The sequence below is a fragment of the Mustela erminea genome, chromosome 19, assembly GCF_009829155.1.
Source record: "Mustela erminea isolate mMusErm1 chromosome 19, mMusErm1.Pri, whole genome shotgun sequence".
In the NCBI taxonomy this organism is placed as follows: Eukaryota; Metazoa; Chordata; class Mammalia; order Carnivora; family Mustelidae; genus Mustela; species Mustela erminea.
Genome location: NC_045632.1, coordinates 49,427,688 through 49,453,069, shown reverse-complemented (window position 1 = coordinate 49,453,069; position 25,382 = coordinate 49,427,688). Strand labels below are relative to the sequence as shown.

The window sequence follows — 25,382 nt, the reverse complement described above, 5'->3', positions numbered from 1 at the left end:
TTAAGTGGGGGTGGGGAATAATGAGGAAGGTCCAGGGGCATCTGGGTTGCTTCAATGGAACATGCTGGAATGGTGAGTGCCCAGAGAACATGGGTAGGGCACCAACCCCTTCTGTTACACACCTGCTGGTTCGTGATTCGCTCCTCTCCACTCCAGCTCTCAGCAGTTCACAGTGTTCTGCCTTCTCTCACAGTCCTTGATGCAGATCATCTCTCTGCTCCATCCGGAAGAACTAGCATCTTTTTAATAGCCTACTAGTTCTAAAATGAAACCACTCTGTTCACTATTGACCTAATTAAGATCCAAAAAATGTCAGTTCCTTCATGGTTTTTATATTAAAAATGTTTTGTGAACACAATCAAATAAAAACACTTGGAGACTCAAAGTTCTATTTATTTTCAACAATAAAAGCAACACAACAAAGAGGAATCAATTCACTAATTTGTAAATCTAACACAATCCTTAGCACAAACTATTTTCAATAAATAAAAACACATTACTATTAACTGAGTAAGATTGTTTTTAAGACTCTCTAGGGTTCTGTGTCTGTTTTAAACAAAATTGGGTGATAAAGAAACACGTGTCACAAGTATGACTGACAAAGACTGGAAGAAAAGAACAGCCAAGGAGCAGGTCCCCAAATAGTAAGTTAACAAAGGGAATATGGGATTTCCAAAGCAGTTGAGAAATCAGAGCTCACGAGAAGATGCAAGGGTTTAGGGAAGTCTGTATTCAAGGCCTTGTAATTAAAACTTTCCACATTTCTAGATTCTTGATTTGGAATCTATACAATCTAGAGGAGCTTCTGCCAAAAGACTGGAAGCTCTTTATTCATGCTGCCCAGAAAGACCAATCTCCTAATCTCCCTCCTTTGACTCTGTCCCTAGCTCCTGAAACAATATAGTAAGGTATCCATTCAGAAAGGATTACTACTACACAGGCCAACCTCCCCCTGGTTTAGATTTTCCTTTCATAAACACGCCGATACTGCCACGGACAGCTCTAAATATATCCAATGTCTTTTACTTTTAGCCTCCTACACAACTCTGCTTGGCTACAAAATCTAATACTCACAGAGAAGCCTATGCAGGGCAATGGCAGCATTGGTCAGAAGACAAGTGTCAGTTCCAATGTACAAATCTCTGAAGTTCAATGATCACAAATCTTTTTTTTTTTTTTTTTTAACCTCACTTGCCAGGTGTTTTCTCTTTTCTCATATCCTGCCAATTATTTCTTTCGGAATTCAATCCTCCGAGCCACATTCTGAGCACCAAATTTTTTGACCAATGCATCTCGGGCATCCTCATCATCTTTTTGCAAATCTAAGTCATCCTGTCGGGACCAAATGGGATACCCATCAGCCCTCTGACCAGACTCTAAAAAGGAGGAAGTAGCCTCCAGCTCACCACTATTTTTTAGGAAGGCTTGTGTTACTGTTGACAGATCCAAGTTAAACTTTTCCATTAACTGCCGGATGATCTTAATAGCAGCTCCCACCTCTGGTGCAGAAACTTTTTCTTCTTCTTCTTCTTCCTCATCCTCATCAGGCTGTGTCTCAGAATCTTCCTCAGGTGTGGGTGGATCATCGTCACACATGGTTATGTGTATTTCAAAATCAGGGCTCTCGTCAACCTAGAGAAAGTGATGAATATGACCAGCTCCTAATTACCAAGTCCCAACTTACTCTTTCAGTATCTACTCTCTCAACCACACCGCCCCCCCGCTTTGTCCTTTTCACGCCAATCACACTTCCCTCAGTCCCTTCAGTACCATCATGCTCCTTCTTATGTTATTCATGTTGGACATGTTTACATATACTTACAGATAATGGGTTAAGGGGGGACTGACCGTGTGTGTGTAGGTGGAAAATATGCAGTGTTTATGCATACATTATGAGCACATACATTTATACATATAACTACAGTATTCCCACAAAACACCAGAAGATACACTAAATATTAAAAAAATGTTTGTGCATACACGTATTCATTAGGTGATCTGTTAAAAGTTTGACTTCACTCTCAGATTGTAAGCTACATATGTGAAACCAAAATCAATCCCACTTTCTATTCTCCCTCTCCCACACCCCCACCCTTACCTTGCTGGGCCTCAGGTGTACAAAAAGAGTTAATTCAATAACCAATTTTAAAGAAGAATGAAGTAGGGAAGAAGTTAAACCTAGTCAACATACCACAATCTCCTCAAACTCTCGGGTGGCTTCTACAAGCATCTTTTTGACTGCTTCATCATTCTCCTTGATCTCTTCCTTTACATACTCCTCCTCAGGTAAGTCTGGAGTTCTCTTATTCTGTGGTTCTATTAAAGAGAAGAACATCACCAAATTAGAAGTAGCCTCTTTTTACAGAAACCAAAAATACAATGCATGCTCTATGAGCTCTTAGCCAGAAGTGAGCCTGTACATTTTTTCTATTAGAAGACACCAGTTTTGGATCTGAAGGTTTAGAAGAACATAAGATAAGCATATTCAAAAATATCTAACTTGATTCTGAAAAGTTGTACTATCCAAATGAAGATATTTTTCCCAGGTTCTAACACATAAAATAAAAATACTCTTGAAGTGTTAATTCATTTTTGCTTTCTATTTATAAATGTGTAAATTAACAAAATCGTGCCATAAATCGGGTTCTCTTCTCTATGAAGTAGATTATGAAATGGAGATTAACACGTAGGTGTTTATTAGGGTGCACTTCTGGCAAAACACCTGTTGAGAAGAAAGCAGGATAGGAGCGAAGTTGAGTGGTGAAAAAGCTCCAACAAAGCCCCCGCTGAAACCATGGGGAAGTCTGGAGCTGGCCAAGTTGAGGTGAGGAAGCCATGACAAAATTCGCCATAGATCAGTCCCTAAATGCTAGCCATCCTAAGATGACAAGACTTTGGGCAAGACGCCTCTCCCAGCCATTGCAGACAATTAGGAGGGTGCACCACAAGCCACTACATCCCATCTACAGAAAGGAGGGTCTCCTAAAGCTCAGCATCCTCTGGTGTCTCTTTTACTCTTTGTTCTCTAAGGATTTAATTCTGCTTTCTTTTCCACTTAACAAAAACTGACTACCAAGGAGCAGCAGAGAAAGTTGTGATGTAACTGCTCTGTATCCTGATTTAGGTGTTGTTACAACAATTATATACATACTAAAATACACAACTGGAAAATAAAATGTTGGCCCCTCAAAATACTACACACAAAATTACCATATGATCCAGCAATTCCACTTCTGAATGTATATTTAAAAGAAATGAAACCAGAGTCTCAAACAGCTATTAGTACACCCATATTCACAGAAGCATTACTCACAACAGCCAAGATAGGGAAATAACCTAAGTGTCCCTTGATGGATGACCAAATAAACAAAATATGGCCTATACATGCAGCAGAATATTCAGCTTTAAAAAGACAGGAAATTCAGACACATACTACAACATGGATAAACCCTGAGGACACTGTGCTAAATGAAATAAACCAATCATAAAAGGACAAATGTATGATTCCAGTTACATGAAGTAGACCAAATTCATAAAGACAAAAAAGGAGAAGGGTGGTTGTCAGGAGCTGGGGGAAGGAGCAAAGAGGAGTCAGTGCTTAATGGGTACAGAGTTTTAGTTTTAGAAAAAGAAAAAGTTCTGAAGACAGACGGTGGTGATGGTTACATGACAACATGAATGTACTTAAGGCCACCAAACTGAACACTTAAAAATGGTTAAAATGGCAAATTTTATGTAACATATATATTACCAAAAAGATATCTCTAGATATTACCCATTTTGTTCATGTACCCACTGATAAAAAACAACACTTCCTTGTTCTGATTTACTTTCCTGAAAAACATCACCACACACATTTGTTATTTAAGTTTCTATGGGTCATAAGTCCAGGCATGGTTTCTATCGATCCTCTGATCAGGGTCCAGTTTATTTTTATTTAATAACAATATTCTGCATTTGCTTATCGGCCATTCATTTTCTTTTCCGGAAAACCCTAGTTCCATTTCTTTTGCTCATTTTTATTAGTTTCCGTTCACTAACTTCTACAAGCTCTTTGGACATTAAGGAAACAATGCTGCCATGTATTAGGACTCTTTTTCCAGTTTGCTCTCTGCCTTTATCATGAAAAGTTTTTAATTTCAAATAATTGAACAAAAATTTTTTTTAATCTCTCTGGTTTCAGGACTATCACCATGCAAATATTAAAAAGTATATCCAAGGCAACCTACTGCAAATCATACATCCAATAAGAGGTTAATATCCAGAATAAAGAGCACAAACAACTCCATAACAAAAAAAGATTCCAATTAAAAAACAGAGAATCTGAATAAACATTTTTCCAAAGAAAACATACAAATGGCCAAGAGGCACATGAAAAGATGCTCAATATCACTAATTATCAGTGAAATGCAAATGAAAACCACAATGAAGTATCCCAAAACACCTGTCAGAACGGCTATTAACAAAAAGACAAGAAATAACAAGTATTGAACAAGATGTAGAGAGAAGGAACCTTCGGGCACTGCTGGGGGGAGTGTAAGCTGGTGCAGCCACTATAGAACCAATGAGGTTCCTCAAAAAATTAAAAACAGAACTGCCATACAATACAGCAATACCACTCTGTCGTATCAATCTGAAGAAAATGAAAGCACTGGGGAGCCTGGGTGGCTCAGTGGGTTAAGCCTCTGCCTTCGGCTCAGGTCATGATCTCAGGGTCCTGGGATTGAGCCCTGCATCGGGCTCTCTGTTTGGCCGGGAGCCTGCTTCTCCCTCTCTCTCTGCCTGCCTCTCTGCCTTGTGATCTCTGTCTGTCAGATAAATAAAATCTTAAAAAAAAAAAAAAATGAAAGCACTAATGTGAAAAGATATATATATACAACCCATCATTCACTGCACCATTATTTACAAGAGCCAAGATATAGTAACAACCCCAGTGTCCACTGATAAAAACGAATGGATTAAAATGTGGTGCATGCACACGTATGCAGGTACACATACACACACACACACACACACAGGACTACTACTCAGTTGGTGTGTAGGAAAAAAAAAAAACCCCAATAAGGAAATCTTGCCACTTACAACAATATGGCCAGACCAAGAGGATATTATACTAGTGAAATAAATCAGAAAAAGACAAATACCATGTGATTTCACTCATAAGTGCAATCTGAAACCAACCAAATTAAACAAAACCTAAGCTCACAGATACAGAGAATGGAGATGGAAGAGGGTTGACATGGCGGGGGGAGGGATGCAGGGCAGCAAAATGGAGAAGGGGATCAAGAAGTACAAACTTCCAGGTGTAAAATAAATAAATCATGGGGGTAAAATGTATGTACAGTACAGGGAATACAATCAATGATACTGTATTAACCTGCATGATGACAGACAGTAGCCTAACTTACTGTGACAGTTTGCAATGTAAGCAAATGTAGAATCCCTAGGTTGCATACTGGAAACTAATACTGTATGCCAACTGTACTCCAGATTTTAAAAAAGATCAATAAACAATACCAGAATTAAAAAATAAACTTAAAATATATTCAGGCATTTTTTCTTCCAAGTTATTTTTTTTCTCTTTTCTTTTTTAAGTAATCTCTACACCCAAGTTAGGGCTCAAACCTACAACCCTGAGATCAAGAGTCACATCCTCAGGGTGCCTGGGTGGTTCAGTGGGTTAGGCCTCTGTATTCTTCTCAGGTCCTGATCTCAGGGTCCTGGGATCAAGCCCTGCTTGGGCTCTCTGCTCCGTGGGGAGCCTGCTTGCCCCTCTCTCTCTGCCTGCCTCTCTGCCTACCGGTGCGTGCGCTCACGCGCGCACGCTCGCTCTCTTTCTGTCAAATTAATTAATTAATTAATTAATTAAAAAAAAAAAAAAAAGATTCACATACTCTACCGGCTGAGCCAGCCAGGCACCCCCTTATCCATATCTTCTTGGTCATTTTGGGATTTTAATCTTTACAATTAAATACCCGATCAACAAAATATTAGAGTATGGTGAAGCCAGCTTAATTTTCTCCAAAGTTCCAAACGGCCTGTAGTCCCAACACTACCGATTTAAAAGCAAAGCCCTACACGACCTACTCCACCCATACACATAGCCTTGTCCTCTCTTGCAAAACTCTCTGTTGCTTACTCCATTCTAGCCACACTGGTCTTTGTTGCTCCAAGAACACACCAGCTACATTCCCACCTCCAGGCCTCTGCAGGTAATATTCCCTCTGCCTGAAACACTTCCTCAGATAACCACCTGGCTTGCTCTTTTGGTCTCTGTTCAAGCATGTAGTGACCTTCCCTGATCACCCTGTAGAAAACAACCTCCTCCCCAGCCAATACCCTGATTTTATTTTTCTCTATAGCACTTACCACTGCCCAGCTAGCATGTTAAGTTCCATGACCGCAGGGACTTTTACTTATTGTTATATCCCAGCAGGATAACAGTGTCTGGCACTCAAATATCTGTTGAATGAATGAATCTGAAATGTCACTTTTACCAAAAACAAAATTCTACTAAGCATGCTGAACTACCTCCCCAGACCTGAAGTGCTCCATGGACTAGCCAGCCACCTAAGGAAAGGGGCGGGGGGCGGGGAGGCGGGGGCAAGGGGAGGGTGACATGCTTCTTTAAACAAAAGGGTCTGTCAGTTTAAGTTATATCAGAAGTGAAGCATCTTCACAGCTCTGCACTAAGTCCTAACCAACCTGAATCCCCACGTCCAATTCGACTGCATTAAAAACTCACTTCACCTGAGCCAGAGACCAGCAAGACCATTCCAACCGATGAAACCTGCTGCGAGTACGCACAGAAGCCAAAACATGAAATAAACTGGTCCGGCATGCCTTTAAAAAGGCGTATACTCTATCTGAACACATAGGAATATATTTTTTTAACGAGTTTCTGGAAAAGAAACCCTAAAAGCTGGTTAACAACACACTGCCTCCGGGGAAGACAACTGGGTAGGTGGTTCGTAAGAAGGGGGGGGGGGGGTAGGTATCTCTAGATAGTCTTTTTGTACCTTTTGGACATCAAACCACGTCAGTTCCCTAGTTATCGGGAAAATACATCTTTAAGTGCGATTAAGAAAATGGTGCAATTTTACCCGGATGTCTAAAGGGGCGGGGGGGGGGGGCCCGGGCGACGCCACCAGCCGCGCCAACATGGATGCCCATCAGGAAGGGGAAGGCGCCCCGCCCCCACCCGCACAGGTGCAGCGCAGGTCCCGCGTTCGCGGCAGAGGCCTCACCCCCGCTGTCAGCAGCTTCGGGATCCTGCTCAGCTTTCCGCTTGAGCTTCTGGGACGAGGGGCTCACTGGGGCGTCCCCCAACAGGTACTTGTGCTCCTGGCCCCGCAGGTGCTTGAGGTAGCGGTCCTTCAGGGACTGCCACGAATGCTGGGTGAGCGAGCTCTTCTCCATCGCCTTCCACAAAGCGGTGCCGGTGACGGAGCTCGCCGAGCGGGCATTTTCCTTCACGTACGTCAAGATGGCCACGTCGTCCGCGTCCGTGAAGGCGATGCGCCCCCCGTGCGGCTGCGGCTCGGGCTGCGCGGCGGCCGCGGCGCCCCCCTCGGCCTGGGCCCCGGCCTTCGTCTCCGGTGCCTGGTCGGCCGCCGAGCCGAGTCGATAGTCCTCCAGGTCGAGCCTCTCGTTGCGATCCACGCAGTCCATGATGTACTGCGTGGAGATGAAGTCTCCCGAGGCCTCGGCCGCCGCCTCCCCCGGCTGGGCCAGCAGCACGGCCCCGGGCTCCTGCACCCGGCACAGGGTGCCGCCGCCGTGCAGGATGAGCGTCGAGACCCGGCGCTTGGCCGGGCTGGGACGCACGTAGAAGGACATGGAACTGCCATCTTCCCTCACGAACAGAGTCGAGGAATGGGTGAGCCCGTTGGGGTCCATCGTCTCCGCCATAGCTGACGCCAGGTACCACAGGAGCGGCCCCCAACCGAGCTCTGACGCGCCAGAGCAAAATAGAACCAACAGGCGCTCCCTACGCGGCGGCCGCGAAGCCCCGCCCTGCGCCTGCGCAGCAGCAGCGTACGAAGAGCGCCCGCCCCCTCTTCTCGGAAGAGGCGGAGCTTCCGGCCGTGACCTGGAAATTACTGAGCGACTCTCGTCCCTTTTAGGTCCGGCCGCGGGAAAGATGGCTGCGGTGCAAGGGGTTGAGGTGAAAGTGGACGGCGGCGAGCCAAAACTGAGCAAGAAGTAAGTGTCGCCGCGAGTTATTAGGGTCTTTACGGCATGACAGTCCGGGCTAGAAAGCGCCTCGAGGCTCCGGCCGAGGCGGCTGTGCCTGGGGCCTTCCTGCCGGTTCTCGTGGGTATAGCCACGCCGGGACGTAGCCGCTACGCCCCGAAACTACATCCCCCAGGTTGCCCCGGGGCCGGGCTCTGCTGGAGCCCTGGGGTCGTATTTCTGGAGTTAGGAGAAATGAGAATGGACTAGAGAAAAGCGAAACTTACTCCTTCCTTGCCCTCCCTCTGAAAAAATGCGTTCTTTCCTTATTGCGCCACGCCTCGCTACCCTTCGGAGAAATGCTAAATACCCGAGCTTTTCGGAAAGACCTTCCAGTTTTCCTTGGTCTCACTCGGTTATTCTGAATATTATGGATTAAATTGATCCTTTTTAAAAACTGTTGTGCACCTATCTATGGGGGTTATTTAAAGGATCTGTGAGTGAATGACCGAAGTCTAGCAGTAGGGTCTGATTCAACCGTCGCGCTAAGGCTGCACTTTGGAGCACTGCTGGATAGATCTTGGTTAACCACCCTAAATCCTTAACAAGAGTGTGACGATAAATATAAATGTATCAAGATTAGCCTTCCGTTAACTGGCTGTGTCCTGTATTTCTGGGTATATATAATATATTCCCTCTCAACTAGGGTTCTTCAGTTGAAGCACAGAACACAGGCAGTGATTTGTTTTCTTAGTACTCCCAAGGACGGTGCGTAACTAGTACCATTCCAGAGGCATAGGAGAGCAGTTAATTCATTAAAAATAATGGCTGCCTTCGTGCATTAGGGCTCAGTTCTTTTGCTGAACCCTGATGGAATAGACAACTTAACTAGTAAAAATTGATTTTCCTCTATGTCTCTGGATTTATGCATCAGATGTTCTAGAAAAATGAGAAAGGAAACATCTGAATTGATGGTTTGACAGCATCCAATATGTTGTCCTTCTGAGCGCATCTGATGTTTGGAACCTGGACTTGGACTTACGCCTTTGGGAAAGTTGCTTGGACTTTGATCTGTTACATCGGTATATTTGAGCCTTGAGCAACTCCGAGGTTAGGGGTACCATCCTCCTATATAATGGAAAGTTCGAGTGTAACGTTTGACTCCCCCAAAACTGAATAACCAGTGTTGACTGGAAGTTTATCAATAATATAAACAGCTGATTAACATGTGTTTTGTATGTTAAATATGTGCCATACTTTTACAATAAAGCAACAGAAAAAAAAAATTTTTAAGAAAATGCATTTACAGTGCTATACTTTATTTATCCCCACAAAAATCTGCATTTAAATGGGCCCTGCACAGTCAAAACCCAGGTCGCTTAAAGATCAACTGTAATTGAATTTAAGGGTTGTAAATCATAAATGCCTCCTAAACAGGTTTCCAACTGAGTGCAGTTTTGAAATAAATTGAGGAACTTGGCTAATTCCTTTTACTCACTCCCTAGATTAATTACAGCTACCATTTTTTTTTTAAGATTTTATTTATTTATTTGACAGAGAGAGATCACAAGTAGGCAGAGAGGCAGGCAGAGAGAGAGAGGAGGAAGCAGGCTCCCTGCTGAGCAGAGAGCCCGATGCGGGACTCGATCTCGGGACCCTGAGATCATAACCTGAGCCGAAGGCAGCGGCTTAACCCACTGAGCCACCCAGGCGCCCCACAGCTACCATTTTTTAAAGCAGGTTCTGTGTGTCAAACACTCTGCTAGAACTATAAACTTTCTAATCTCAAGAATAACCTTACAGGGAAAGGATTAATGTCCATTTTTCATATTAATAAAATGAGGCTCTGAGTGACTAAATACATTGCTGCAGTGTGCATCCCTATAGTGTGGTCTTGTCACCGACTCGGACTCTGGAGCAGAGATCTAAAACCAAGTCCAGAACTCCACAGCCCATGCCCTTTACGCTGCCTGCACCTTACCTCCTCACGTTGTCTTAAAAAAATCTGCTGTTGATGTATATTCCTCTAGTTACCAGGGGCTAAAATAATTATTTTAATGACTAACATTTCCTTCTGTATCTTAATTGTTCTTGGGACTTCCTTGGTCTGCATTTTTAGTGAGCACCGTGCTATGCCAGTTACCTTCTCCAAGTTTAAAAACAGATGGGCTGCCTGCCAGGTGACTGATTCCTAAATGAAAGGTCAAATTAATGTAGTCCAGGGCACTTCCTGAAATTCTCCTTTCCTCCTTGTTCCTAGAGTTCAAACAAGTCTTATCTTTGACTCAGGTGCTTTGGCGTGGCTTACTTTTAGCCTCATTCAGAGTTTGAAGTTGACAGTGACATTTCACATGCTTCCCATTACCATCTTCGTGGCCACATATTTAATCTCCAAGGGAGAAGCCACATGTCGGGGCTTCAGAGACACTGCTTCTGGTCCTGTCTTCCTATTTTCTAGATTGTTGTGATCATCTCTACCTATAAAGTGTTGAGTGCCTTGCTCTTGCGTTTTGACCCAGGTGTGCACCTTATTACCATAGCAAGAACAGACCGTTGTCAGAGGTGCAGCACAGTGAGTGTTACAGGGTTGTTGTCAGTTAAGAGGGTCTTCAGTGGAACACTAAAAGGTTGTGCAGCCTCCCTTTGCCCCCTCCCCGTAACAGTAGGAGTGCTGGTTGGGTGTATTTATACTGTTTTGTCCCATCTGACACCACATCTCTGTTTCCTGTTAGGTGGTGGTAATCATTAGTTCCGGGGTGTTCTGCCATGTTGACGCAAGCTGCTGTAAGGCTTGTTAGGGGGTCCCTGCGCCAAACCTCCTGGGCACGGTGGGGGCAGAGGGAGCTGCGACTGTATCAACCTGCTCCTTTCACAGCGCTTCACAAGGACAAGCCACTTTCTGATAAAAGAAGGTTGGTGCTCTTATCTTTGTTGTTGCTCTGGGAGCAGAAATCCTTCCCTTACTTAGGTCCTTATCTGTTAAGCCTCTGCTTAAGTCTTTGGACTTGTTGCTAAGGAAAGAGAGCTCCACTACCAAAACCGGTAGTTGTTTCTTATTTTCTCTTTTTAATAAATTCAGATCCTAGAGGTGACTTATGGATCTTATTCTAGAACAATGTTGAGAACAAATGTCATTTTCCCTTTCCTGTCTTTTTGACTTGGTTTGCTCCTGAGATTAATTTGGTTTCTAGTCTTTGTTCTATCTCTAGGACCTTTTTGGATTTTCCTTAGGATTAATTTGATTTAAAGAACAACATCTGGTTGAATGGAAAACAGGTTTTTTTATGTTACTGCTAGGAAAAACCAAAAAAGGCTCCAATGCCAACTGACTGAATTACAGCACAATAGGCCTAGCATACAGTTCTGCAGTGATTTGTCTTCACAGCTGTTACAGGACAGTTTACATCCAGAGACACCTACTTCGAGGCCCCTGGAGTCAGTCTTCTTACTTAAAAATCATTATTTTACATCACCAGTTTATTTTTTTAACTGAATTATTCTAAATTCATACTGAAAATTAAGAATGGCCCTCAAGCCAGATAATATGCAAGCATGACTTGGTATCATTTGCCATGGTTCATTTATTATAGAATATTTGGTGAACATTGGTAGTTTGAATGATTGATCAATTCTCTTTGAAATCTGTTTGGTTTCTGGGTTCAGATAGCAAGATTTCAGATCAGAGTGTGGATGGTGAGGGGTTTGACTAAAAATGTATCCATATCTAAGATTTCTGTCCTTGGCACAGAGAATGAAGGGTTTGAGATAGTGAAGGATAGCCAGGATGGCTCACATTTGCATGTCTACTAAATGCTAAGGGCAGGGTCATCTCGGTCTTCACAACGTTTGGGGAGGGGAGTGTCTTCTCCATTTTACATATGGGGGTCCTGTAATTCCTAGGCAGGTATGTCAGGATTTAGTCTCAGGCAGTCTGACTCCAAAGATGTTGTATGATGCCCTACTCTATGCTGGTTTATACACTGTCCTGCCAGTTTGTTGTCAAAGTCAAGCTCCAGCAGACAGACCAATACTGAGGGCCATTGTCAGTGCATTGACCAATGCTGAGGGAGAGATTGTCAGTGACGTGTCTCCTTGAACTCTGAAGAGCCACCTCTCCCCGACCCTGTCCTACCCCCAACTAACCCATTCCTTGGAGAGATGTAAAGAGGGGTGGCAGACAGAGCTGGAGATGTTGCCTGTTTCAGTTTTTCTTCATCCTGGGTTATCTTGGCTTTGATTAGGATCTCACACTAAAAGTCAGAGGCTGAGAAAGACCTTTCACATCTTTAGGCTAAACTTACTTTTCCTTTATCTTATTCACTTATATCGTTGACTAAGAGACTAGCAGTGGGGGTGTAGAACCGGGCAAGAGTATTTCCCCCCAGGCTGTTCATATTTTTGATAAATGGTTATGGGGCAGAACACAGTAGAGGTCTCTCAGGCAACTGTCACATTGAACATTTCCATCTTCCCAACAGTGAGCTAAAGAGACGCCTGAAAGCTGAGAAGAAAATCGCGGAGAAGGAGGCCAAGCAGAAGGAGCTCAGTGAAAAACAACTAAGCCAGGCCACCGCTGCTGCCACCAACCACACCGCTGACAATGGTGTGGGTGCTGAGGAGGAGACTCTGGACCCAAATGTGAGTCCCCTGGGCCACCACTCTGGCTGAGGTTGGGGAAGCTTCTGATGAGACTTAAGGCAAATTCCTTGGGACCAGTCACTAAGAAAATAAATAGGAACGGGAACAAGCAGTGAGCCTTGGGTCGCTGCAAATGGGATAGGGGGTGGGCAGGGAGATCTGTTACTCCATCTGATTAAAGGCAGAGGCCACGAGCATTTTCCTGATGAACTCTCACCGGGCATTTGGGAGGATTCAGGACTTTCAAGTGTCTGGCTAATCTCTCCTGAAACTAGCTGGGCCTTTGAGTAAATCCAGAGAAGCTATCTCCCTAAAGATTGGCTAGGGTTTACTTTGGACTGTAGTCTGTAGGCCAGATCCACTTTTCCTTGTCTTTCCTCTCATTCCCCCTCCTTGGTTTTGAAAATAAAATGTGTTGGAGCCCATACCATTCGTTGACGTTGGTCTAAGGTGCTTTCACATAATAGCAGAGTTGGGTGGTTGCATCCAAAAAAGTGTGCTGGCCCTGCCTTAGAATATTCCCTTTGTACATCCTCTAGGCCCCAAAGGCTGGTCTTGGGGAAAATCGGATATGTAGCCAGAGGTGGGAAAGTAGGAAAAAAGGTACATAACTCACCATGCATGTGTATCCACAAAGTGCTAACCAAGGCCACTGGTACAAATTAAACTTATTTTAGGCAGAATTCCAATTTTTCTTTTCACTGAATTTTACGTTTTGGAGTTCTGGTCTTGATTTCCACCCGTGGATTTGGCCACCGTGCGTAACTTAAGTGCAAATCTCAATCCATATCAAATCCTGGGATTTCAAAGATCTGGAGGTTTCAGGTTAGGAAACCTTAATGCATTGGAGCCACTCTGGGGCAGAATACAGTACTGTGCTTGATGGGCCACTGGTCTGACCAGGTTCAACTTTTCAGAGGCTTTTTTTTCCCCCCCTCCAATAGCAATACTTCAAGATCCGCAGCCAAGCAGTCCAGCAGCTGAAGATCAGTGGGGAAGACCCGTACCCACACAAGTTCCATGTTGACATCTCGCTCACTGATTTCATCCAAGAATACAGTCACCTGCAGCCTGGGGACCACCTAACTGACATCACCTTAAAGGTGGCAGGTACGAGGACTCCCTGGAAGTTTGCTGAGCTCCCACAGCACAGGCCTCTGCAGGAGCACAGAGCAAGGTCAGGGTTGGTCTTACTTTCAAGTAGTCTGTGTCTAAGGCTACTAGTTAACGAGGGACAGGGCTGCTCTTTTTCCATCACAGGAAGAAACAGAGCAGCCCTAAGACATGAGCGTATATTCCAGATGAGGTGATACAGCAGAGGAAGGTGCGTTCTCTGAGCAGAGCTCCTGACCTGATGCAGCTGCTGATTCACGGTGCTTCGGAGGACTTCCTCTTTCCAGTGGGAGCTGTGGCCCCATGCTCCTAAAAATTCCCACCTGTGGCCTGAGGATGTTTTGCACTGAGCCTGTATTTCTAGAACATGGTTATTTTGGAGTTCTAGTATCTTTTTTTTTTTTTTAAGATTTTATTCATTCATTTGACAGACAGAAATCACAAGTAGGCAGAGAGGCAGGCAGAGAGAGAGGAGGAAGCAGGCTTCCTGCTGAGCAGAGCCCGACATGGGGCTCGATCCCAGGACCCTGGGATCATGACCTGAGCTGAAGTCAGAGGCTTTAACCCACTGAGCCACCCAGGCGCCCCAAGAGTTCTAGTATCTTGCATGGGATCTTTTCCTTAATTTAAAAAAAAGAAAAACCTGGGGCACCTGGCAAGCTCAGTCCATAGAGCAGGAGACTCCTGATCTGGGGGTAGTGAGTTCAAGGCCCACCTTGGGCATAGAGGTTACTGTAAAAAAAGAGAATGTCTTTGGAGTGCCTGGGTGGCTCAGTTGGTTGAACATCTGACTCTTAGTTTCGGCTCAGGTCATGATCTCAAGGTCTTGGTATCAAGCCTCATGTCATGCTCTGCGTTCAGCACAGACGGAGTTGGCTGGAGAGTCTCTGCCTGCTGCTCCCTCTGCTTGTGCACACGCTCACACTCTCTCTAAAATAAATTTTTTAAAAAAGTCTTACTTGACCCACCCCCAAAAAGTGAAACTATTAATAGTAGAAAATTTAGAACATTTAAAGCAGCAGGGAGAAAAGTTTAATTACCCATAATTTCAGCTACCCAAAGAAAACTGCCAGTACCTAAATGCCCAAAGGTTCAAGCCTAGTAATTTTATTAAAACGTGTCATGATGTTAGTCATTCTGAGACAGTATTCTCAGGCACACAGTATACTCTTCAAATATGTATTTTCAAGTCTTTTAGAAAATTTTTCTTAAATACAATTTTTTGTATGTTCTGTTTCTTACTTTGGTTTTCTTTTGGGACTCCTTATATCCGTATGTTGGATCTTCCCTTTTGAATATTTGTCACTTTTCAAGTCCCTTTTATCTTTTTCTTTATGCTTTGATATTTAAATTTTATTCTTCTTCCCCATCTGGTGTCTTTTAAAGCATTATTGTATTCACTCTTATTTTTCTCTGGTCTTCGTTTCTGAAATGACTTTATTTCTGATTTTTTCGTGTGTCACTTCATTTCTTAGTTTTTCTGTGACTCTAATTTGTGAGGCTTTTGGTTTCATGTCCCTTTGAAACTCACTGTGAAATAGAATTGTTTTTTTGTTTTGTTTTGTTTTTTAAGATTTTTAAAAATTATTTATTTGACAGACAGATCACAAGCAGGCAGAGAGAGAGAGAGAGAGGAGGAAGCAGGCTCCCTGCTGAACAGAGAGCCCAACACAGGGCCTGATCCCAGGACTTGGGATCATGACCCGAGCTAAAGGCAGAGGCTTTAACCTACTCAGCCACCCAGGCGCCCCAGCATTGTTTTTTTCTGAGCATGTCTGTCCCAAGTGCTTTTTTATTTAATAACTGATATTTTACCTCAGTGCTTACATCCTTTTCATTTTTATGTGAAATTACTTTTCCTGAAATGTTAAAAGGGAATTTAGTTTAGACAGCTTTTCCAGCTTAGCTGAGCTCCCTCTTCCGTTGTTTTGTCCAGTGTTGGAATTAAAGCAGCTTGCTTTCTGAGATTTCCAGGCTCTCTTCCCCTTCCTCACTTTTGTTGGATCTTCTCTTTCCTTTGTCTATGTGTTCCTGGTCTTTTTCAGCTTTGTGGGCCTTGCCCTAGAAGGGAGCTCTGGCTGTTAAATTTAGTAGGTTCATGAGGCTACCCTGAAGGGCGTCAGCTCTTTTAGACTTTATGCAGCCCCAGCCCCCTATACTTACGCATGTGGCAGTGGGCAAATCCCCTCCTGGGTTCAGCTGCCACATTTTCCAGTGACTGCCTATGGCTATTTTGGAAATTTCCAGTTCTCAGACCCATCAGACACTTTTCATTGCTCCCTACAGCTTTTTCCTTAGGTTTCTTGGTGGTTTGCCCCATGGCTTGTATTTGGAGATTTTTGGGAATATCTTCCCACATAATTTTTTTATAAATTTTGTCCATAACTTTTTGACCTTGCCTGTCTAGTAATGCGTGCTTGCTTGCTTGCTTGCTTTTTTTAAGATTTTAATTTATTTATTTGACAGGGAGAGAGAGATCCCAAATAGGCATAGAAGCGGGGGTGGAGGTGGCGGGGGAAGCAGGCTCTGCTGAGCAGAGAGCCCAATGCCGGACTCAATCCCAGGACCCTGAGATAATGACCTGAGCGGAAGGCAGAGGCTTCACCCACTGAACCACCCAGGTGCCCCTGTGCTTTCTATTTTTATATGAGGATTGAGATAGATACAAAGACTCTGCTGCCACTGACACAACCATGTTCCGGGAGTCCAGTAAACAGCTTTAAATCCTGATCTTCCTGCACATTTTTAACAGATTTAATGAGGATCGTTGCCATGAAGAAAAAGACTGAGCTTAATTCTCAAGCTAAAATCAAACTGTTCTAGTCTATGGTCATAGGATATTTTACCCAGACATAAACAATGGCAGAGGGAACTTTTCTAGCACTGATACTACAAAATGGCTTCTGGTTTTATTGGTCAGTATTTTTGTTGGTCTTTTTCTAGGTAGGATACATGCCAAAAGAGCTTCTGGGGGAAAGCTCATCTTCTATGACCTTCGAGGAGAGGGGGTCAAGTTGCAAGTCATGGCCAATTCCAGGTATGTAGAAATACCCCATTACAGGCCTTTCTAGATGGCCCCAAAGCAACATGGTTGGGGACAAAGGCCCATGTGGTCTCCCTTTCCTTTTGATATTTAAAGTTAAAAAAGCTTATGGTTGATTACGGCTGAAAAAGAGAATAGAAATGCCATCTGGTCACCTAGAGAATAACAGCTGCTCTCAGGTTGTGCAGCAGTTACAGGTAGCAGATCACACTTCAGTAGCTGACAGAAGAATCGGAGATTCTTCTCGGGTGCACACTAACTAGGCATCTGCAGTTTGGTGAAGATGCCAGAGGTCAGTTTGAAAAACTAAACTAGTGGGGAGTGAAGTTAGTTAAGCATCCAACTCTTCATTTCATCTCAGGTCATGGGATAGAGCCCCGAGGAAGGCTCTATGCACAGCACGAGTCTACGTGGGATTCCTTTATTCCTCTCCCCTTCCCCCCACTTGTGCTCTCTCTCTCTATAAAAAAATAAATAAAATCTTTAAAAAAAAAAACTAAATCTGTGGTCAGTTTAATTTGGCATATTGTATACTGAAGTACGTTTTACTTTCAGGAATTACAAATCAGAGGAAGAATTTATTCACATCAATAACAAGCTGCGTCGGGGAGACATAATTGGAGTTCAGGGGAATCCTGGGAAAACCAAGAAGGGTGAGCTGAGCATCATTCCCTATGAGATCACACTGCTGTCTCCTTGCTTGCATATGTTACCTCATCTCCACTTTGGCCTCAAAGACAAGGTAAGCTCTTGTGGCCTCTTCACTATGATTTATTGTGGCATTGAATCAGACCTAACAGTGATTTCTGTCTGTTGTTTTTGGTTTAGGAAACACGGTATCGCCAGAGATACTTGGACTTGATCCTGAATGACTTCGTGAGGCAGAAATTTATCATCCGCTCTAAGATCATCACATATATAAGGAGTTTCTTGGATGAGTTGGGATTCCTAGAGGTGAGGGAGAATTTTTACCTGACACAATGAGCTAGCTGCCTTGTTATGCCTGCCTTTAATTATTCCTTCTCTTCCTATCTCCATGTCCTATGTCCATATTGTTCATGCTCAAGGAAAAGTCCCCTTTCTTTGTATTGTCTTCATTCCGCCTTGTTTTTTTCAGTGCCCTGATTAAGAAGGCAGGACCTGAATTCTGAAATAATGGACAAAATATAGGGCCTTCCGCACACTAATGATGTCACGTTCAGTGTGTTATCGACTCATTTTGCTTTTTTGTAGCATTAAAAAAAAAAAAAGAATAGGTTTTAATTTGTGCAAGAAAAGTAAATTCATGTTATTGTAAAACAAATTCAAAGAAACAGGGATGTATGAAAAATATATGCTGCACATATATATGTACCTGAGCTTGCTGCAAATGAGGTTTGTGGTGAAATGTCTTAGAAGGGTTTTATTTTTTGCTTTAAACAGAAATGAAGTAACACTGTATGTATTCTAATGGACCTGGTTCCCCCTTCCCAATATATTCTGGAGCATTTTGCATGTCTGTAATAACTGAGTCCAAAGATAAAAGCATTTCAACTTACAGTGTTTCTTAAAATTTTAATTTATGGGCACCTGGGTGGCTCAGTCAGTTAAGCATCTGCCTTTGGCTCAGGTCAAGACACTGGGGTGCTGGGATCGAGTCCCCCATCAGGCTCCCTGCTCAGATTAATAAAATCTTTGAAAAAAAATTTAATTTACAGTTTATGAAAATTTATGGTACCATATTAATGGTGTTTGGTGTTAAAAGAAACTGAGATGCTTCTAGAAAATCAAGTCATCTCTACTTTTTTTATTTTTTCGTCTTTTTTTTTTTTCATCTCTACTTTTTTATCAAGCACCACCTGCATATGACTATTAGACTTGACTTTTACTTGGGGGTATGACAGGGATAGAACATATCCATGCAAAACCTGAGTTAGCCCAAAGGCCTCTAGTTTGAGGACCTCTGTATGAAGACTAAATGTTTTTCCCTGTCGTTTAGATTGAGACTCCCATGATGAACGTCATCCCAGGAGGAGCTGTGGCCAAGCCTTTCATCACCTACCACAATGAGCTGGACATGAATTTATACATGAGAGTTGCTCCAGAGCTCTACCATAAGGTAAGCAGTAAGAGGATGCCTTGTTCCTTCAAGAAGCAGAAGGCTGGAAATCCACTGGCTGGGTAGGAGCAGTTAGAAATAAAGGAACAGTGAGGGTAGAACAGCCAGGAGAGTATTATAATCTGCCGGGCCTATGAATGTTATACTTCCAGAAGTTCTCTATAAGATCAGTAAAGCATTGCAGGTCCGAGGGCAAAGGGATTTTCTTTCCTAGGTGTAGAGCTCCTCCTAACCTGCTTTGGTTCTCATATTTTAAGTTTATAGTCCTCCTTGGATTAAATCTGATTTTAGTCTTTTACAGAAAAGTTTGATCTGGGCACCTGGGTGGCTCAGTGGGTTAAAGCCTCTGCCTTCGGCTCAGGTCATGATCTCAGGGTCCTGGGATCGAGCCCCCCATCAGGTTCTCTGCTCAGCAGGGAGCCTGCTTCTCTCTCTCTCTCTCTCTCTCTCTCTCTCTCTGCCTGCCTCTCTGCCTACTTATGATCTCTGTCTGTCAAATAAATAAATAAAATCTTTAAAAAAAAAAGAAAGAAAGAAAAAAAAGTTTGATCTCTGCCTAGAAGTTGACAATAAATGTTATAAATGACCAGAGCAAATATAGAAGACTGTCATTGGAAATTGTTGCAGACAACAAAAGCTGTTACAACTAGCTTAAACACAAGAAGAATGTATTCAAATATATAAGGAAGCTCACAGTTCCCAGAAGCCAGAGGGATCAGAGATTCAGGCTTGGAGGCCACAGGGCTAGGAATGATTCTCAGGCCTATCTGGGCTGTTCCTACGGAGAAGCTGGATCTTTTCCACTGGGGACAACAAACACAGCTCGTGACCCTGGCTCTCGGCACAGGTTGTTGCCATTAGGACTTCTGTACTACTTACTTCTTTCATCGGTAGCTTTCAAAAGCTGTATTCTCATGCTGACTGGTGGGGAGCTTAGGATGCCTGCATCATAACCCCAAGAGGCTCCTTTCTTGAGGCTCACACTCACAAAAGAAAGTCCTCTCCCAGCAGAGGAAGAGTATTCAGAGGTCCTGAGCAACCAGAATGAATGATGACTGTCCACTACAGAGGTCTGAAGAGGGTAGGTTACTCAGCATTTGCGTAGAGACCTGAAAACAGGCCTGAGCTATGAAAACCAAATTAGCTTTTGTAGACAGACTTTCCAGAGTCATTAATATTAGCTGCCATGACCTTGGCCTTGTGTTATTAGATACTGGTGGTTGGTGGCATTGACCGGGTTTATGAAATTGGACGCCAGTTCCGGAATGAAGGAATTGATTTGACTCACAATCCTGAGTTCACCACCTGTGAGTTCTACATGGCCTATGCAGACTATAACGATCTCATGGAAATCACAGAAAAGATGGTATCAGGTGACCTGTCCTGTTTCCTTTGTCTTTCACACATGTCTGAAGGAGTGGGGTGCTGCTTTTGGGAGGACTTCCTGTGGGTCCTCTTTAAATGACAGATTTCTTTCCCAGGGATGGTGAAGCACATTACAGGCAGTTACAAGGTCACCTACCACCCAGATGGCCCAGAGGGCGAAGCCTGTGAGATTGACTTCACCCCGCCTTTCCGGAGAATCAGCATGGTGGAAGAGCTGGAGAAGGCCTTGGGGATGAAGCTGCCAGACACCAGGCTCTTTGAAACTGAAGGTAGGTGAAGTGATGCACGCCTCCACGGAACGGCTCCTTCCTGTTCAGCCCTGAATTAGATGAGGTCAGGGCAAGAATTTCCCACACCATTTCTTTTTTTTTTTTTTTTAAAGATTTTATTTATTTGTCAGAGAGAGAGAGAGAGAGAAGCACAGGCAGGCAGAGTGGCAGCAGAGGCAGAGGGAGAAGCAGGCTCCCCGCCGAGCAAGGAGCCTGATCTGGGACTCGATCCCAGGATGCTGGGATCATGACCCGAGCTGAAGGCAGCTGCTCAACCAACTGGGCCACCCAGGCGTCCCTGCCACACCATTTCTTATATACTTTTTTACTGCGTAACGCCTTCTGTTCTGACTTGTACATTTGTATTACAGAAACTCGCAAAATTCTTGATGACATCTGCGTGGCAAGAGCTGTTGAATGCCCTCCACCTCGGACCACAGCCAGGCTCCTTGATAAGGTGACAGACTGTGCTCTGCAAGTACATGCCCTCATCCCGTGCTAACCAGCCCCCTGCTCCATACGAAGGTGAATTCCACTGTGGAGCACCAGCTTCTCCAGCCTCTCAGGAAAGCCCTCACAGAGAGAAATAAGAGAATTCACAGGCTTTGAACTCCTGTTGTACTAAGCTCTGTGCCCAGAAGTTAGGTAATCTCAGTTAAAGTGTACCAGCCAGGGAGAGACTTAGGATAAACCCCAGTAGCAGCAGGTAGTGGGTAGAGCAGAGTCCTCCTCCACCAGAACTGGGACAGTTAAAATGCCATTCAGAAAGGATCTCTAGCTCTGCTTTGCTTTTTCCTTAAGCTTGTCGGGGAGTTCCTGGAAACGACATGCATCAATCCTACATTCATCTGTGATCACCCGCAGATAATGAGCCCTTTGGCTAAATGGTAAGGTAAAACAAGGTATTTCATTTAACTGTACTGCCTAACAACTTCAGAATTTAGTGACACAAAGCAGCAGTTCTCAGGAGTTTGTGGGTTCACTGGGTACTCTTCTCTGTTGAGTGGTAGCGAGGGTAACTAAAGTGGCTGTAACTAGGAACTCAGGTGCCTCGTGTCCCCTCCACGTGGCTTCTCATCCTCCAGAACCTCTTCATGTAGCCTCTCTCTGGCAGCATAGCCTGGGCTCCCTTACATGGTAGCCGGGTTCCAGAACCAACCCCAAGGTGCAAACACATGTCAAGCCTCTGCTGATGTCCCAGTGGCCAAAGCAAGTCCTGTGGGCAGCTCGGGGTCAGCGTGACAGGGCACAGCAGGCCTGAACACAGGAGGTATGGGCAGTGCACCCATCTCCCACACAGGCATGTTGTGAAGATGATTAAAGCGTCCACGTCTCTCACCCTCCTCACTACTGTACCAAATGACTTGGTGCCAGAGTGCATACGGGCCTCAGGTCTCAGTTTGTAGCACTGTGGAATCAACTGGAATTCAGGAACTCCTGTGATTGTAGCAGATGTTATTAGTGAACCTGTACATACAGTGAACCTGTATATTCAGCCTCCCCTTTGGTCTCCCACCCCAGGCACCGCTCTAAAGAGGGTCTGACTGAGCGCTTTGAGCTGTTTGTCATGAAGAAGGAAATCTGCAATGCCTACACCGAGCTCAACGACCCTGTGCGGCAGCGGCAGCTGTTTGAAGAACAGGCCAAGGTAAGGAAGGGGGTAGGGGCAGAGGCAGCTGTTTCCTCCTGTGCCCACTCACTAGACAATGTCAGCCTAAACCCCGGTCTCTGTCATTGTCTGCATCTCTTGGTGGCTTCAGCAGAAATGAAGGGTAAAGCCACGGGCTTCATTGGAGGAAGTCCCATTTCAAGATGGAGAACTTGGCTGGTTTGGGCCCTAGAATTTCCACATGGAGGAGCTTAGGCATGATCATATCTGTGTGGGGAGTGTGATGCTTGCCTTGAAAATACATTTGCCTAACAAGAACAGTATTTTTCTTAAATGATACTTTTATTAAGGGGACTTTGGGGCAAGAGGCAGATAGATTAATGAAGACAGAGCCCCCACCAGCTGCCTGCACCAGCACTGCCACGGATGGGTAGTTTCAGGAAATGAGGGAAAGACTCTTGGGAATCCTCAGTCTCTGAATATCAGTCTCACCGATATTCTGGGGCAGTGGAGGTGGTTTCATTTCACAGGGAAATTCTCATGGGTTCTGAAGTGGAGCTCACCTGCCCCCACCCAGTCTTGGAAAGAAATGGCTCCATCCTGAAGTTACTGGGAAGCCAATTCCCCAGACATGCTGGATGTCCAGATCATTCCTGGAATGGTTGTCCCTGGGAATGTGCTGATGCGCTCACTCAGACCCTGAGAGACCGTGCGGCCTGGAACACTGTTGCTCTTTGGTTCTCTTGCAGGCTAAGGCTGCTGGCGACGACGAAGCCATGTTCATAGATGAAAACTTCTGCACGGCCCTGGAATACGGGCTGCCCCCCACGGCTGGCTGGGGCATGGGCATCGACCGCGTCACCATGTTTCTCACAGACTCCAATAACATCAAGGTACGTGGCGGGCCTCCGGTGCGCACTGCCCCAAGGAGCTGCGCTCTCAGAGCCGGGTAATGCGGGCCTGGAGAAGAAAGGAGGGGTCTCTGGGCTGGAAGGAGGACAGTCAGGGCTCTGACCTCATAGGATTTGGGTTTTTCCTACCTGAGGCAGAAAGCATCCTCGTCGTTTGCATTTCTTGAGGATCCCAAGAACACACTAAGTCCTCTCGGTGCATGATCTCATGTAATTTAAGTCGCCTATGAGAGAGGCACAGAAACTCTTACTCCCATTGTTACAGACAGGGAAATCCTACTGTCAGAGAACCTCTGTGTTCGCTCATTCTTTTCCATCCCCTGTATTTGAGAGGGACTAAGTTGAAGTAAAGGCCGAGATCTCTGGATTTGGGCCACGGTAACCAGAAGCAAAAGGAATGAGTGGACAGCTGTGGAAAAGAGCATGCTTCTTCCTTCAGAATGCATTTTCTCTCCTGTAGGAAGTACTTCTCTTTCCTGCCATGAAACCCGAAGACAAGAAAGAGAGTGGGGCCACCACTGACACGTCAGAAAACACAACAGCTGGCACTTCTGTCTAGGAAACGACGGCAAGCCATATAACTCAGGCCTCTCTGCATTTCTGCATAAGGTCAAGGACTACGGGGAAATTCTTGTGTGTTGCTCTCCATTGGACGATCACAGTTCGGTTCTGCCACCAAAAGAGAGAAGAGGAATTAAAAATTCCTTTTTACTTCTTGTTCCCAAATAAACCATTTGTCTCTACTCGTGTCTCATGACTTTGTTTTCTGTAGAATGTCAACTTTTACTCAGACAGCTGGCCTAGTGGATGTTTAAGATTATACCACTTCATTCAACAATTTTGTATTCATGTCTGCTCTATGTCAGGCATTGTGCTGAGGGGTTGGGGACAGCAGTGAACAAAAGCCAAGTTCCTACTTTTGTGGAACTTGTATTCATTTAGGGGTTGAGGGCAACTAGACAAGAAATAAGTAAATACACATTTCTGGTACATACTAAGGAAAAAAAACAGGTCGGGACAGAGGTGCTATTCTAGAAGAAGGTTGCAGGGCAGTGCTATTCTAAATATATAATCAGGGAAAACTTTTAGATGACTTTTTTTTTTTTTTTAAGATTTTATTTATTCATTTGACAGAGACACAATGAGAGAGGGAACACCAGCAGGGGCAGTGGGAGAGAGAAACAGGCTCCCCACCAAGCAGGGAGCCCGATGCAGGGCTCAGTCCCAGGACCCCAGGACCATGACTTGAGCCAAAGGCAGAGGCTTTAATGACTGAGCCACCCAGGCGCCCCTTAGGTAACATTTTTAAATAATCTGTACACCCAACGTGGGGTTCAAACTCTACCTGAGAACAAGAGTTGTGTGCTCTACCAACTGAGCCAACCGGGTGCCCTGAGAACTGTTTTTGACACAGCAAAGCGTCTGGTGTGCCTGGAGAGGAGTACCAAAGGCCCTAAGGGGCCAGATCACACAGGCCGCTGTAAGCCGTACTGAGGAGCCTGTGTTTTGTTATGCATGACATGAGTAGCCCTTGGAGGGTTTCGGGCAGAGTGCTTTGAAAATACTGCTGTAGTTAGCACTGGGAGGGCAAGAGTTAGAGGGAGACAGTGGCTGATGGTTTGAAGTAATGGAGTTGGTTACATGTCATTGGACTCCGCCTGGTCCTGAGGTTCATAGAACTTGGTGAGGGACTTGGGTTGTAAGAAAAAGAATTCAAAAATAGGATTTTAGGGGAACCGCCCGCCTGCCTCTCTGCCTACTTGTGATCTCTTCCTCTCTGTGAAATAAATAAATAAATAAATAAAATCTTTTAAAAAAAACGATTTTACAGTTTGGGGCCTGAACAACTGAAGAGTTGTCATTTACTGAAATGGGACAAACAGGAAGTGCAATTTCAGAGGAAAGAATGAGCATTGGTTTTCAGGCCTCATTTAACGTCAGGTAGGAACAGTAAGTATGATGAACGTAAGTCTGGACTTTTCTCATTACCTTCAGCTCATTTCAGCTGGGCTAGGAATGAGACAAGGGTACGGCTGAGGGCCTGCTGTTAAAATGGAGCCCCCAGCCCCAACACGCGAGGCAGCGGGGGGAACTATAGGTGTGTCCTACCCTGAACAACTTGTCTTTCTCATCTCAGCAA

At 44.5% G+C, this 25,382-nt stretch overlaps 2 protein-coding genes across 3 annotated transcripts; one reads left to right on the top strand and one right to left on the bottom strand.

Annotated features, from left to right (window-relative positions):
- Positions 1-372: 372 nt before the first annotated feature.
- TERF2IP (TERF2 interacting protein) lies at positions 373-8,018 on the bottom strand. Its single transcript, XM_032326347.1, has 3 exons — positions 7,248-8,018; positions 2,192-2,316; positions 373-1,632 (listed from the first exon to the last, which is right to left on the bottom strand). Exons 1-3 carry the CDS (start codon positions 7,909-7,911, stop codon positions 1,228-1,230), a joined length of 1,194 nt encoding a protein of 397 aa, XP_032182238.1. The 5' UTR covers positions 7,912-8,018; the 3' UTR covers positions 373-1,227.
- A 55-nt stretch (positions 8,019-8,073) lies between these two features.
- On the top strand, positions 8,074-23,985 carry KARS1 (lysyl-tRNA synthetase 1). Of its 2 annotated transcripts, XM_032326337.1 has the most exons (15): positions 8,093-8,205; positions 10,908-11,087; positions 12,654-12,813; positions 13,758-13,923; positions 16,870-16,963; positions 17,525-17,711; positions 17,798-17,923; positions 18,948-19,067; positions 20,278-20,440; positions 20,549-20,722; positions 21,094-21,179; positions 21,524-21,609; positions 22,244-22,370; positions 23,081-23,224; positions 23,703-23,985. In XM_032326337.1, exons 2-15 carry the CDS (start codon positions 10,942-10,944, stop codon positions 23,799-23,801), a joined length of 1,878 nt encoding a protein of 625 aa, XP_032182228.1. In that variant the 5' UTR covers positions 8,093-8,205; positions 10,908-10,941; the 3' UTR covers positions 23,802-23,985. The 2 variants fall into 2 exon arrangements, with proteins under 2 accessions (XP_032182227.1, XP_032182228.1); XM_032326336.1 differs by lacking the exon at positions 10,908-11,087 and having other exon boundaries at positions 8,074-8,205.
- The last annotated feature ends 1,397 nt before the right edge of the window (positions 23,986-25,382 follow it).